Source organism: Ceratotherium simum, chromosome 8, assembly GCF_057802395.1.
Source record: "Ceratotherium simum simum isolate JZ-2026a chromosome 8, ASM5780239v1, whole genome shotgun sequence".
In the NCBI taxonomy this organism is placed as follows: Eukaryota; Metazoa; Chordata; class Mammalia; order Perissodactyla; family Rhinocerotidae; genus Ceratotherium; species Ceratotherium simum.
The window spans coordinates 61,598,535-61,612,686 of NC_141907.1; the positions used below are offsets into that span (position 1 = coordinate 61,598,535).

Sequence of the window (14,152 nt, forward strand, 5' to 3'; positions counted from 1 at the left end):
CAACATACAGACTGGTATGTTACTTTTTTCCCCATAGCGTTTACCATCATCTGACACACTCATATTGACATACAAGTAATTGCAGCAAATGCCCAGCAGAGATACCTGTTTAACCCCTGTCAGACAAATGGGTGTCTGAAGAAGGCACCTGACAGATGACCATACCAAAACCACTATTTCCATTTTGTCACTTGTCGGCTCAAATACCTTTAATATTCACAATTTGTATGAGGTCAGTATACAAAGTCACTCACAATCTGCATCTAATCTAATTTTTCAACCTCATCTTTGACCGAAGCAAATTCTGACATCCAGGTCGTGCCAGCTTCCGATGAGACTGAATCCTGGTTTAACTAGACATACTAAGCTTCTGTGTCTGTCCCTTATACTTGAGAATCCCCCCTCCCTCCAAATACAGCCCATGGCACAGAGCGCGGGCTCTCAGAAACAGACATCGGTCGAAAGCTTTCTAACATACAATTCACTATTCAAACTAGGGGTTTCTGAAAAGAAAAGGCTAAGAAACCTCCATGGAAGTTGGAGCTTGGGGGTGGGCCATTTCTCTCCACCTCTCTGAGGTCAGGAGATAAACCCTAAAGCAAAATGAGGTTTTTAAGGGTGTTTTCGTGGTAGGGACCAGGTAGAAAAGCCAAAGGGGCAGCAGATTTCCAAGAGGTGGAGAACGAACCCTGAGGGACGTCCCTTCCTCAACCCCTTCTCACTCCCGAGGGACCCCTGAACCCAAGAGCAGAACACGCGGCGACCCAGGATCCCAGCTCCACGCCACGCCTCCCCTCCGCCAGCGTCTCAACCCGTAACACCGGCCTCTAGTGTGGCCACGGCGCACTCCCACCTCCTCGACGTAGGCCGGCGGGTCCCGTTTGATCAGATTCTGTAACTGCGGCAAGTTGCTGGGCAGCTTATTATTGTTTCTGTTAGACATGTTGGCTGCTGACTGGCTCCGCGGCAAGCAGCTTTAAGAAAACGCACCCCGCCGGCAACCGCCAACCGTCTCAGCTGCAGCTGGGAATCGTGCTTCCGGGTATGACCGGAAACAGCGCATGGGACTCTCGGCCGCTAGCGCCATCTTGGCTCTCAAAAAAAAAAAAAAAAAAAATGAACTACACTACGGGAGCCTCCGAGTGTCAAATTTACTCTCACTGCCGAAATGTTCCGTAGTGGTTTACACGAGAATTTTTTTTCCCCTCGGCCAACCGCTACCACTACCTAGTATTTCTGAAATAATCTGAAATGCAAAGATGTTTTTCACACACATTAGCTTATTTCATTATCCCGAAAGTCATATGAAACAGACAGATGAGGATTAATAGGGTTTTTTTAAAAATCCCACAGCCTAAAGTTAGAAGCTAATAATTATGCGTGGGGAGTAGAGAGCACTGTCCTATTTTAGAGAGGGGGAAAAAAGAACAAAGAGGAGCGGAAGTTAGTTTTTCTGTATAATTTTAAATACCTGTTTTTGTTTTGTTTTTGGTTGGTTCAACTCAACATGACCCAGACAAAGGAAAAGGATGTGGACTGGATAAAATGTGGTCATGTTGATTGGTTTAAAAATTCAAATTAATTTGTTTTTAAAAGTTAACCATTGTTGTAACCTTTGTAAGTACTCTTCAGCCAGAGTTTTAAATTGAGATGCTGGTAATTTGAAGAGAATGCATTTCTACAATTTCACATGGTGCAAAAATAAATATATGGTGAATGAATGAATGAGATAAGGTGTTAATACAAAGATACACTTGTTCGCTCACCCCGTGCCAGGCACTGTTCCAAGCACTTCACTTGTATTAACTCATTTTATTCTCAGAACAGCCCTCTAAAATAGGCATAATTATCTGCACTTTACAGATGAGGAAACAGGCCCAGACAAGTTGACTGCCCAAGTTCATAGCTGGTGAGGAAGCTGGGATTTCAATCCAGGCAGTCTTGACTGTAACTAGATGAGAAAGAAAAATGTAGCCTGACAGCTGTCAGCTGGTAGCTGGTCTGGCATTAGTAAATGGACAAGGGTATTCTCCTGCTTAACATAAGCAATTTCACAGGACATCAACTGCAATCCAGGTCATCTGTGACCTCAAAGGAATGAGTCAAAAACAAGAGAACTCTGTAACCACATCTGAGCACAAACAAAATCAAGAACACTGTGCAGTCCACAATTAGTTTTTCAGCTGCGTTTGGAGAATGACTATTTTCTTTATTAATTATTGAATCAGGTACTTGTGAAGTTTTTAAGAGGTAAATGTAAGCAATAAATCTTTTTTTTAAAAACCCATTCCTAGATTTAGATTTAAAAAAATTTTTTGGTTAGGTTGTATTAGCGAGGAAAAAAAGAATTCCCAAAACAAAATATATTGAAATTATTTAATATAATTTCTGTCAAAATCATAAGCTTATGTACTAAGAATATTTATCTTGAGTCACCAAAATGTGACTTCTGAGTAAAACACTCAGGCCATGTCCCAAGCTTTTATACACAATCTATATGTCAGGTACTAGGGAAGTTGCTAGGAACACAAAAATAAATAAGGCCTGGGCATTTGCCTCAGGAAACTTACAAACTCATAAAGGAGACAAATAGACGAACACATTTAAAATGAATAAAAGTGTTCTTTTTTTTGTGTGAGGAAGATCAGCCCTGAGCTAACATCTATTGCTAATCCTCCTCCTTTTTTTTTTTTTTTCCCCCCAAAGCCCCAGTAGATAGTTGTATGTCATAGCTGCACATCCTTCTAGTTGCTGTATGTGGGACGCAGCCTCAGCATAGCCGGAGAAGTGGTGCATCAGAGCGCGCCCGGGATCTGAACCCGGGCCGCCAGTAGCGGAGCGCACGCACTTAACCGCTAAGCCATGGGGCCAGCCCAAAAGTGTTCTTAAATAAAGCCATGGAAGTGATAGAGAGGATAACCCAGCCTAGAGGAATCAGAATGTTTCACAGTTATGGTACTATTTGATTGAAATCCTGAAGGATCAGGACTTTTTCTGGAAGAGAGAAAGAAAGGCTTTCCTCATGCAGAAAATAGCTTGTGTGAAGGTACAAAGGCTTGAAAAAGTCTGGTGGATTTAAGGGATGGCCAAAAGTTTGATGTGACTAAAGGTTGGGAGGGGAGTGTGCAGCAGGGAAGAAGCTGAGGAAAGTGAGTCAGGTACTTTTCTGCAGTCCTAAGGATAAAAGGCTTTCCAAGCTAATCTAAGGAGGGCATAGAGGTTGGCTCATTTTACCCCCAAACACCCTAGAGGCAGGATTTTTTTTTTTTTTTTTAACTAAGGCTGAGAGTGGCTAACTGAATGTGTATTTAGAGTGGCTAACTGAATATGTATTCTTTAAATGTTAAATAATGGCTATATTATATGTAATGTAATATACATATGTTTAATGTATATTAGCCAGATAGACACCAAGAAAACTCCATATTCATTTCCTATATTTAGTCTTGAACCGGCAAAGGAATCCCCAAATGATTTTTAACCTGAAGGCAATTATTCTAGAAAAGAAAATGTCCTTTATACTTTTGCAAAAGAGACCACATTGTAATTATAAAATGGATCGCAATATCTGGATTCAAATGGATTAAAAATTTCTTTATTGAAGGGGCCTAGACTAGTAGGCTATTTTAAATTTCGATTGTATAAGAAGCACACACTTTTCATTTATATCTTTATTTGGAGTGCCTTTTGGGGGCGGTTTGATAGTGCAGACAGCAGCTTGAGCACCAGGCTTGAGCCGTTAAGTATTACAAGTAGTAGGAAGGAGGAAGGTGGGGAAGGGAACCTCCCAGCTGAATTAGCCCGACAAAAGTTTCAAGCAATATAATACTTCTGCATATATCTCCTTGGCCAGAACTTAGTGAGATGGATAGTCCTATAAGGGAGTCTTTTGGCTGGGTACAATGAAGCTTTGAATAAAGGAAGGAGAGGTCATGGTTTTTTTGAGGAATAAGGAAAGGTTTCATGAAGATGAATGTATTTGGGATACATCTTGAAGGATGTGCAGTGTTTTTTTTGTTTTTTGTTTTTAATAGTTTTATTTATTTATTTTTCCCCCCAAAGCCCCAGTAGATAGTTGTATGTCATAGCTGCACATCCTTCTAGTTGCTGTATGTGGGACACGGCCTCAGCATGGCTGGAGAAGCAGTGCGTCGGTGCGCGCCCGCGATCCGAACCCGGGCCAGCAGCAGCAGAGCACGCGCACTTAACCGCTAAGCCACAGGGCCGGCCCTGCAGTGTTTTGATATGAGACGATAGATAGAGGGTAAAGAAACAATAACTCAATTGGGACAGGTAGTAATCTCCATAAGAGCTTATCAGTATCATTTATTTCAGAGATCTTTATGGTGTTCCTTAGGAGATACTTCCTTCTTTGTAAAATGAGAGTGTTGAACAAAGCCAGTTCTCATGCCAACCTCATGCCTTTATTATATTGCTATTTGGGGGTACGATCCATATGATGATCAACTGAAATTTTTCTTTAAGTTGTTGCTAAATATACTTTCATTATTCATTTAACCTTCTCCAAAGCAATAATATCTGGGAATGATGGGTTTGATGTGCTGGTTATATTTTTTGAATACACATCAGAATAGGATGAAACATTTCTGAGCCTATCTAAGGCCAGCACCTCTACTTCCTCATGAGATCCCATCTTTTATTTTTTTATGATAATGTATTTATTTTATGGCTTTATTAAGATATAATTAATATACAAGAAACTGGCCATAAAGTGTATAATTTGATGAGTTTTCATATATGTATGCACCCATGAAACCATTGCCACAATCAAGATAATGATTACATCCATTATCTGCGAGTTTTCTTGTGTTCCACCATCCCCAGACAAACACGCATCTGCTTTCTGTCACCATAGACAAGTTTGCATTTGCAGAAATTTTATACAAATGGAATCATATAGTATCTATTCTTTTGGCTTCTTTCACTTAGCATAATTATTCTTAAGTTCATCGGATGTTATTATGCATATCAATAGTTCATCTCATATTCTTGAGTAGTAGTCCATCATATGGTTATACTGCAATTTGTTTATCCATTCACCTGTTGTTGAATATTTGGGTTGTTTCCAGTTTTGGGCTATCAATATTCAGGTTTGAGTTTTTATGTGGACGTGTTTTCATTTCTCTTGGTAAATGTCTAGGAGTGGAGTGGCTAGTTCATATGATAGGTTTATATTTAACTTTTTAGGAAACTGCCCATCAGTCTTTTGCTTTCTCTATTCCACTAAAACTGTTTTTATCAAGATCACCAATCACTTTGATGTCGCTAAGTCCAATGGTCAGTTTTCATTCTTCATCTTACCTGCAGCATTTGAGACAGTTGGTCTCTCCCTACTTGTGGAAACATATTTGGTAATTGGCCTTTAACTGGTCTCTCTGCTTCTTCTCTTGCCCTGCTATTGTGTATTTTCTTGTACTGGTGGTCAGAGGGATCCTTAAACGAATCAGATTACTCTTCCAGCTTCCCTTCTCACTCATATTTAAAGCTAACGTCCTTCAGTGACAAGAAGGCCATACATAATCTGACCCCACGTTACCTCCCTTGGCTCCTCTCCCATCATGCTCCCCTTTGCCCATTCTACTCCAGGCAAAATAACTTCCTAGCTGCCTTCAATGTGTCAAGTCTCAGGGCTTCACACTTGCTGTTTCCTCTGATCTAAGCACCACAAGTCTTGCTCCCTCACTTTCCTCAGGTCCCTGCTCAGGTGACATCGTATTAGAGAGGCCTTCCCTGACCTCCCATCCTGCCTCCTACTCCACACCCCCTTCTCCTGCTTTATTTTTCTCCATAGCCCTTATAAGCCTCTGACATAGTGTGTATTCACCAGCTTAATTGTTCATTGTCTGTCTTTCGGCACTAGACTATGAGTTTAATGAGGACTTGGTTTTGTTCACTGCTCTATCCTCCACATTTGGAGCAACCCACGGCACAAGTAGATAATCAGGTAATATTTGTTGAATGAATGAATGGACAATCTCTAGTCTCTTCCACTTCTTCAATTGTGTGATTTATTAAAGTAAAACTTAAAATATCTTAGACATCCACAGGCGAAATTTACCTCAAAATCAGTAAGTGACTAACGTAAATTCTAGTTATTGTCTCTCTCGTTAGAAACCAATGATATTGACTGTGTTCAGAAAAGCCAGGCATGCGTCAATCCTTTGCTAATTAAAATGCATTTGGGGCTGGCCCAGTGGCGCAGCAGTTAAGTGTGCGCTCCGCTGCTGGCGGCCCGGGGTTCACAGGTTCAGATCCCGGGTGTGCACCGACTCGTCAAGCCATGTTGTGGTGGCGTCCCACATAAAGTAGAGGAAGATGGGCACAGATGTTAGCCCAGGGCCAGTCTTCCTCAGCAAAAAGAGGAGGATTGGCATCGGATGTTAGCTCAGGGCTAATCTTCCTCACCAAAAAAAAAAAGTATTGTTTTTTAAAAACTATTAGATTAGCCACTGGAGGGAGCACTTGCTTTTCTTTTTAACAAGAAAATTACACCGTTTGACAAAATGACCACTTACAAACTTGACAGGAAAGTGCTTTTCAAGGCTAATTTAATTTTTCATTGTTCTTTATTTTTCCCCCCTGTCTTTTCAGCTCTATTGTGATTTTTGCCCACAATTCCATCTATCCTTTCCTCCTTATAGACAGTGAGAAGTATTGGGTCTGCCTTTGGACAAAACAACCCCAGGCTCAACAGGGACTAGTTCCACTATCTTTCTTTGATTTTTTTCTCTTAAATCACCACAGCCAAGTTTTTTTGTCTTTTTTTTTTATGAAGAAGATCAGCCCTGTGCTAACATCCATGCCAATCTTCCTTTTTTTTTTTGCTGAGGAAGACTGGCCCTGGGCTAACATCCGTGCCCATCTTCCTCTACTTTATATGGGATGCCTTCACAGCATGGCCTGACAAATGGCACATCGGTGTGCACCCAGAATCCGAACTCGGCCCACCACCACGCTGCGCACTTAACCACTGCGCCACGGGGCTGGCCCCAACAGCCAAGTTCTTAAAGTCAAAATGTTTCTCAAGAACCATCTAATGGTTTTTATTTTTTATGTCTTTATACTTAAAACTTCAAAGGGTGATAACATTTTAATTTGCTTTGAAAGATCTTTAGTGAATTTGTAAATTTAGAGGAGAAAACTAGCTCCTTTGAAGAAAGACCACTGCATATTATATGAATAGTTAATCTCATAATGGGTAACAGAAACAAAGGCTTGCCCTATCCTCTTGCTAGATTTCTTGGGTACGCCAGACGAACCTGATGCAATTCACTGCCTTATTCTTTAAGATCTGCTATTACTGCTGTATTAATTCAGATTATGTAAAGATTATTCACGTGGTTAAGTTTGGCTGCTCCTGATTTTCATTGTTATAGGAACCCATTAGGAAAATTCCCATCGTGGGACCCAAGATCTTCTAATACCACTATATAATTTTTCCATCTCGTAGGAAATATAATAGGCTGTGGCTAGTATTTTTTTATTTTTAAGCCAAGTATATAAGGATTTTTGGGTCCCTTTTCAGAAGACAAGTTACAATAAAGGGAGGAAACATGTCATGTATATAAATTCCCTATATCTTTCTTTGCTTATAAATCATGCTTGCTTGCTATTTTTTAACCCACTTATGGCTTGTTTCTGGACTATCAATTTCTTTTTTTGGTTTGTTGTTTTGTTTTTTGAGGAAGATTGGCCCTGAGCTAACATCTGTTGCCAGTCTTCCTCCTTTTTTCCTTTTTTCTGCCCAAAGCTCCAGTAGATAGTTGTATGTCATGGTTGTACATCCTTCTACTTGCTCTATGTGGGACGCTGCCTCAGCATGGCTTGATGAGTGGTGTGTGGGTCTGTGGCCAGGATCCGAAACGGCGAACCCCGGGCCGCCAAAGCAGAGTGTGCGAACTTAACCGCTATGCCACGGGGCCAGCCGCTTGCTTGCTTTTTTTATTTCTATAAATTATTAGGTAGAAACCTGTTCCTCTCTAACCCCCAAATGATATGAAAGTTGTGGTGAGATGTCTTCAAGGATCCATGACCTCAAAGATTTTATTTATTTCAGGAAATAAATAAAAGTGGTGAGAACACCTCTCTCCCCTCCCTGGAATGTTCTCCTGGTTATATCCTCAGGGACTCAGTTACAAAAGGAATAGCATCCCCTCTGTTGTCGGTCCCCAACCTGAGGGAGCCACATGGGGTAACTGGACAATTGGAGAATCTTATCTTCAGGCAGAGAAATGGGACAATGTGGGAACGACCTGGATGTTGCTTGGCATTGCATTTGATAGGGAATAAACAAAGAATGAAACTCTTTGGAGTCTTCTAATTTCCATCTCACTGTTATCAAAATAATCTAAGACCAGAGAATGGCCTTCTCACATTTTGGCAGTCTCAAACTATTTCCTTATGACAGCTTATTTTAAAATATAACATATTTAAAGGAGTACAGGGAGCATGATTGTAAAAGGTGGCCAGGTTAAGCCATCAGGTATCCATTAAGCAAAAACTATGGTGCACAGGACAGAACACTGAAAGAGGATAATGTTTTGAGAGAAACCTTAGAGATCATAGTCTCCAATGCTTCAGTTTGCAGATGAGAAAACTGCTACTCAGCGAGGCCATGAGACTTGTCAAGGCAACTCAGCGAATGAGTGGCAGGACCAGAAATATCTTCCAGTCTCTTGATTTCCAGGATCTTGGTTGTACTTCCATCTGTAATGTTTCTCTCAGTTTTAAAAGTCTATGTTTGGGGCAGGCCTTGTGGCATAGTCCTTAAATTTGGCATGTTCCACTTTGGCGGCCTGGGTTCACAAGTTTGGATCCCAGGCACGGGCCTACACCAATCATCAGCCATGCTATGGCAGCAACCCACATTTAAAGTAGAGGAAGATTGGCACAGATGTTAGCTCAGGGACAATCTCCCTCAAGCAAAAAAAAAAGCAAGGAAGGTTGGCAACAAATGTTACCTCAGGGCTAATCTTCCTCAGCCAAAAAAAAAAAAAAGTCTATGTCTGGGCCTATAGGAGAGAATAATAAAGACAATAGCAGCTAATACTTATTGATCAAAATAAAAAGTATATTATATGTAACCTGTGTCATTTGGATTCTCTGGGAAGCAGGCACTGAGACAGAATCAGAGGTGCAAGAGGTTTATTGGAGGTAACCTTTGTAAAAATAAAAGTAGGAGGAAGAAGAATTGGGCAGAGACTGCTTCAGACTGTGATACAGATCTGACAAAGTCTTAGTCAACCCAATGAGGAGCTCCCGACTGAAGATTGCCCATCGGGAGTCCTACATTGGGCAGAAATGACCAGGCCCTAGTATTCCTTCTATGCTCAGTCATTGACTGGAGGCTGCCCAGTAAGAACGTGGCCTCAGCTCGAAACCTGAGGTGAGTCCAAGGTGCTGCCGCTGAAGGCTGTCACCTAACTGCCCTTCTTGCCACTGAACAGCAAGTTCTTTGCTGAAGGGTGATCTAAGCAGCACGCCTCCATGGCTCCCACATAACCCAACTGGCTCCCAAGTTCTCTAGCCTTCTGCAGTCACCTTTGATATCCAAATAAGGTGACTTAAGTCCATATTCTACCAATTATTAGAAATCCAAAACCTTTCCCAATATTTCCAGGGAGTTCCAAAGCTTGCATTTAAAACTGAATGTTACACAGCAGTGTTTTAAAGCCGGTCATCCCAACACAGGAAATTTCTCACTGGTCTTCTTTACCTTTACTCCAGCCTGTTGTCATTTTTACAGTCCCCCCTCCTGTCTTCCTCTACTGCCTCTCTTTTTGCTGTTCCAGGATCCCCAACACCCTCCCTTGCTGCCAGAGATAATTTTGTTTCCTTATTATTCAGAGAAATGTAGCTTGCTTTTGACTTCCATTCCATAAAAACTCCTACATGTCTGGCCCTAATCAAAAGCTCCAAACAACAGATATCTGCCTTGAGGTAAATTCTGCTGCTTTTAATATCACAGAAATGATTGCTGACATTTCTCTTTTCAAGTAACAAAAATTTTTCTTGTTTGTCTTATGGTTTATTTTGACTTTTCTCCTCCCACACTTATAGATTTTGATGTTTACTTCCTCCTTCCAGAGAAAGTTCAGGTTGTCTACTGTGATGTTAAGGAAAGCTAATGATAGGTGGCTGGGCCTACTTGGTCCTACACTTTACACAGAAGGCAGAGGCCAGGGCCTCATTCCCTGGAGATGGAAACACCCACAACTCTTTCTTTTTTTTTTTTTAAGCAAAAAAATTCTTTATGAAAACAGTCGACTTGAAACAGTATAATGAAATACCATATTTAAAGGATGAGATTTCTTTATTTGTAGAGCAAACTTTCAAAGAAAGCATAGTTATGTATAATTTAACACCTTTCCCTCTAATCTTTTATCAATTTGTCCCAGTTCATAATCTTATTTGTAGACTTAGATTTGATTGCTCCTTTGTGACTTACTTACTTCCTTAAAATGTAGGGTCAAAAAGCCTCCTGGACGGAGCCGGCCCAGTGGCACAAGCTGTCGGGTGCACGCGCTCCGCTGCCAGGGCCCAGGGTTCGCCGGTTAGGATCCCGGGTGCGCACCAACGCACCCCTTGTTGGGCCATGCTGTGGCGGCGTCCCATACAAAGTGGGGGAAGATGGGCATGCATGTTAGCCCAGGGCCAGTCTTCCTCAGCAAAAAGAGGAGGATTGGCAGATGTTAGCTCAGGGCTGATCTTCCTCACACAAAAAAAAAAGCCTCCTGGGAACTTTAAACTAACTTGGTATCAAAATGTCTCAAGTGATGTCTTGGCCTGGTGACTACTATGGAGGAGCTAATTAACTCCTTATGAGTAAGGAAGGCTGCTTGTTTTCCCTTCTCGTCTAATTTCATCCTCTCTCTATACAGGCCAAAAAAGAAAGTGATAGTATTCTAAAGTAACTGTGATTGCAGTCTCTCTCTTTATCTTCCTTTCTAATAAGAAAGCAACTTTCCATTTTCCCAGGAGGGATAAAGAAACCTCAAATAGCTTTCTCCCAATTAACTGACTGAGAGATAATTGGCATTTAAATTTAAAAGTACAGTTTACAGATTAAATATTTTTACTCATTTCTTCACCAATTGCTCTAATAAATAAACTTTGTTCGGACACAAACTGCTTTCTGATATAGCACAATAATTTAAATTTTAAATCAGAGAACAATTCTTAATAGTTAAAGTCACTTTATGACAGGGCAGTCACAGAGGGAGGGTTTCAGTGTGACCGGGAGCATTCTGGAATGGAGTCATGGAAAAGCAAGACTTGAATCCTGTATAGGTGGGAGTCAGATAGATGGAGGGGGTTGAGGGGAGCAGATTAGTAAGAGAACATGAGCAAAGCTGAAGGCAGAAGTGTGCATGGTAAGTTTAGATGATCGTGGTAAGAGTAGCTGAGATGGATTTGGAAAAGGCCTGTGTTGACTAAATAAAGAGTCTAGGTGATATCAGTGAGGGAGTTTATTCAATAATCAGCGTGAGGAGTTTGCACCCGGGAAAACAGTTCAACAGAGTACTCTGATGGAACTGCTCCAAGGTGTGTCAGTTTAGGTGCAGCTTCTATCTCTTTCACAAAACAGTGCACGTGCAGGGAAGAGGAAAACAAAAAAATCTTACTACTAGATTTCATATATATAAAAAAAAAGGGATAGAGTACATCTGGGCTTTTCTCTAGATTATACGTTGAAGGTAACATAAACAAGAATTCCTTGGTTATACATCAAACAAGTTCAGAGATGCTGGCGTTATCTATGTGTGGAGGGAGGCAAGGACCAGGGTCGTTAATTATTCCCTCAATCTCTAAGAAATGCAGCTGGGAAATGTGAGAGTGAGCTACCCTTTATCTTTTCCTGTTGTGGATCTGTCTAGCTGGTGTCTTTAGTCATGAGATGTGGGGGTTGGAAGGTCATTTTGACACAGGCTGAAGGTGGCCTGCACAGCTGCTTCACAGTACAGCACAGATTTTATTGTACTGACTTAAAGCCTGTGCAGTTTGCTTACTAGATTCACCTGTTAGACCTGGGAGAGGGGTCCCAAAAATCTGTCCATACCTGGAAGAAAATTTAGGGTGAAGCATAAGTCAATCAACTAGAAAATACATACTATATGCTTCCTAAGTGCCATCCACTGCTCTAGGCACTATGGATGCAGTAGTGAAGAGGACAAAGTTTTCCGCAGTCAAAAAACTTAAATTAATGTTTGTGGTGGGGTGGGGGACAGGCAATAACTACGTAAACATTTTTTTTTTTTTTTTTTTTTTTGTGAGGAGATCAGCCCTGTGCTAACATCCGCCAATCCTCCTCTTTTTTTGCCGAGGAAGACGGCCCTGGGCTAACATCCGTGCCCATCCTCCTCCACTTTATATGGGTCGCCGCCACAGCATGGCTCGCCAAAGCAGTGCGTCGGTGCGCGCCCGGGATCTGAACCAGCGAACCCCGGGCCGCCGCAGCAGAGCGCACGCACCCAACCGCTTGCGCCACCGGGCCGGCTCCTACGTAAATATTTTTAAAAGATAATTTTAGATTGTGATGATGTTTGATTTATCTGATTGTGATAAAAGAGAGTGAAACAGATGATTACCACCAGATTTATTTATTTATTTTTTTGCTGAGGAAGATTCGCCCTGAGCTAACATCTGGGCCAATCTTCCTCTCTTTTGTATGTGGGACACTGCCACAGCATGGCTGGTGAGTGGAGTAGGTCTGCACCTAGGATCCAAACCCACGAACCTGGGCCTCTGAAGCGGAGCGCACAGAACTTTAATCACTTGGCCATGGGGCCAGGCCCCACCTGATTTTTAAAATCGTGTGCCCTTCTAGGTACAATTATGTTTTATGTATGTTTTATTCCTGTACATATGTTTTATTCTTTTGTTAGTTTATGTCTGCATCGTTAATATTATCTTCCATATGAATTTCTTAGTAGGAATCTTTTATTTTTTTTATTTATTTTTTGTGAGGAAGATTGGCCCTAAACTAACATCTGTGCCTGTCTTCCTCTACTTTATATGGGATGCTGCCACAGCATGGCTTGACTAGCGGTGCGTCGGTGCGTGCCCAGGGTCCAAACCTGTGAACCCCAGGCCGCCGCAGCGGAGTGTGTGCACACACCGGGCCGGCCCCAGTAGGAATCTTTTAAAGACACTTGACCATTTTGTGAAATTTGGCTTATTTAGCACTCTATTTTATAATCCTCATAATCCTGGTTCTAGTTTAGAGTTAGCCAAAGAGGACAGTGCCCACATAAGTGACAACCCATTGTTGCAATGTGTAGAAAGCGACTGACTGAATGAGGGCACGTGTCAATCCCTCCTAGTTGTGGAATTCCTACTTTTTCCACAGGAAATCAGCATGTGACATATGACCACCTGACAAATGCATCAAGTGAAGCTGCCAGTATCAATTGCTGGGTTCAGATTTACAGTAAATTTTCAGTTCTTTTTTATTTTTTTAGACCAAAAAATGTTTAAATACTCTCACTTCATCCACCCCATAAGGTGCACACACCCCACTTTGGAAAGCACTACAATTGAGAGGGTATGGGGAGAGGACGGCTATCTCACTAAGGGTGATAAGGGAGGGAGACACTGTGAAATGACATTTAAGCTGACACTCAAATGATGAGGCAGGAACAGCTATGCAAAGAAGAGGGCCGGCCCTGTGGCTTAGTGGTTAAGTGCGCGCGCTCTGCTACTGGCGGCCCGGGTTCGGAACCCTGGGCGCACACCAACACACCGCTTCTCCGGCCATGCTGAGGCCGCGTCCCACATACAGCAACTAGAAGGATGTGCAACTATGATGTGCAACTATCTACTGGGGCTTTGGGGAGAAAAAGGGAAAAAAAAAAGGAGGAGGATTGGCAATAGATGTTAGCTCAGAGCCGGTCTTCCTCAGCAAAAAGAGGAGGATTAGCATGGATGTCAGCTCAGGGCTGATCTTCCTCACAAAAAAAAAAAAGAAGAAGAAGAAAAGTCAGCCCAGGTGTATCAGATAGGGAAGTAGAGCCACTCTGAGTATTACAGGAATAAAGGATTTACTATAGGAATCAGAACTTACACAGATGAGGGAGGATCTCAGGAAGTAAAAGTCTAGGGGGATAGTCAAGGTATTGGAGAAAGATTCACT

The 14,152-nt window shown here is 41.8% G+C and overlaps 1 protein-coding gene across 1 annotated transcript in view; it reads right to left on the reverse strand.

The window, feature by feature from the left end:
* SDAD1 (SDA1 domain containing 1) overlaps positions 1-1,064 on the reverse strand; it is a 37,210-nt gene extending 36,146 nt beyond the window's left edge. Inside the window, exon 1 of the mRNA XM_004430845.3 lies at positions 854-1,064. Coding sequence (XP_004430902.1) covers positions 854-943 — 90 coding nt within the window. The 5' untranslated portion in view covers positions 944-1,064. The remainder of the gene's footprint in view (positions 1-853) is intronic.
* Positions 1,065-14,152: the final 13,088 nt, after the last annotated feature.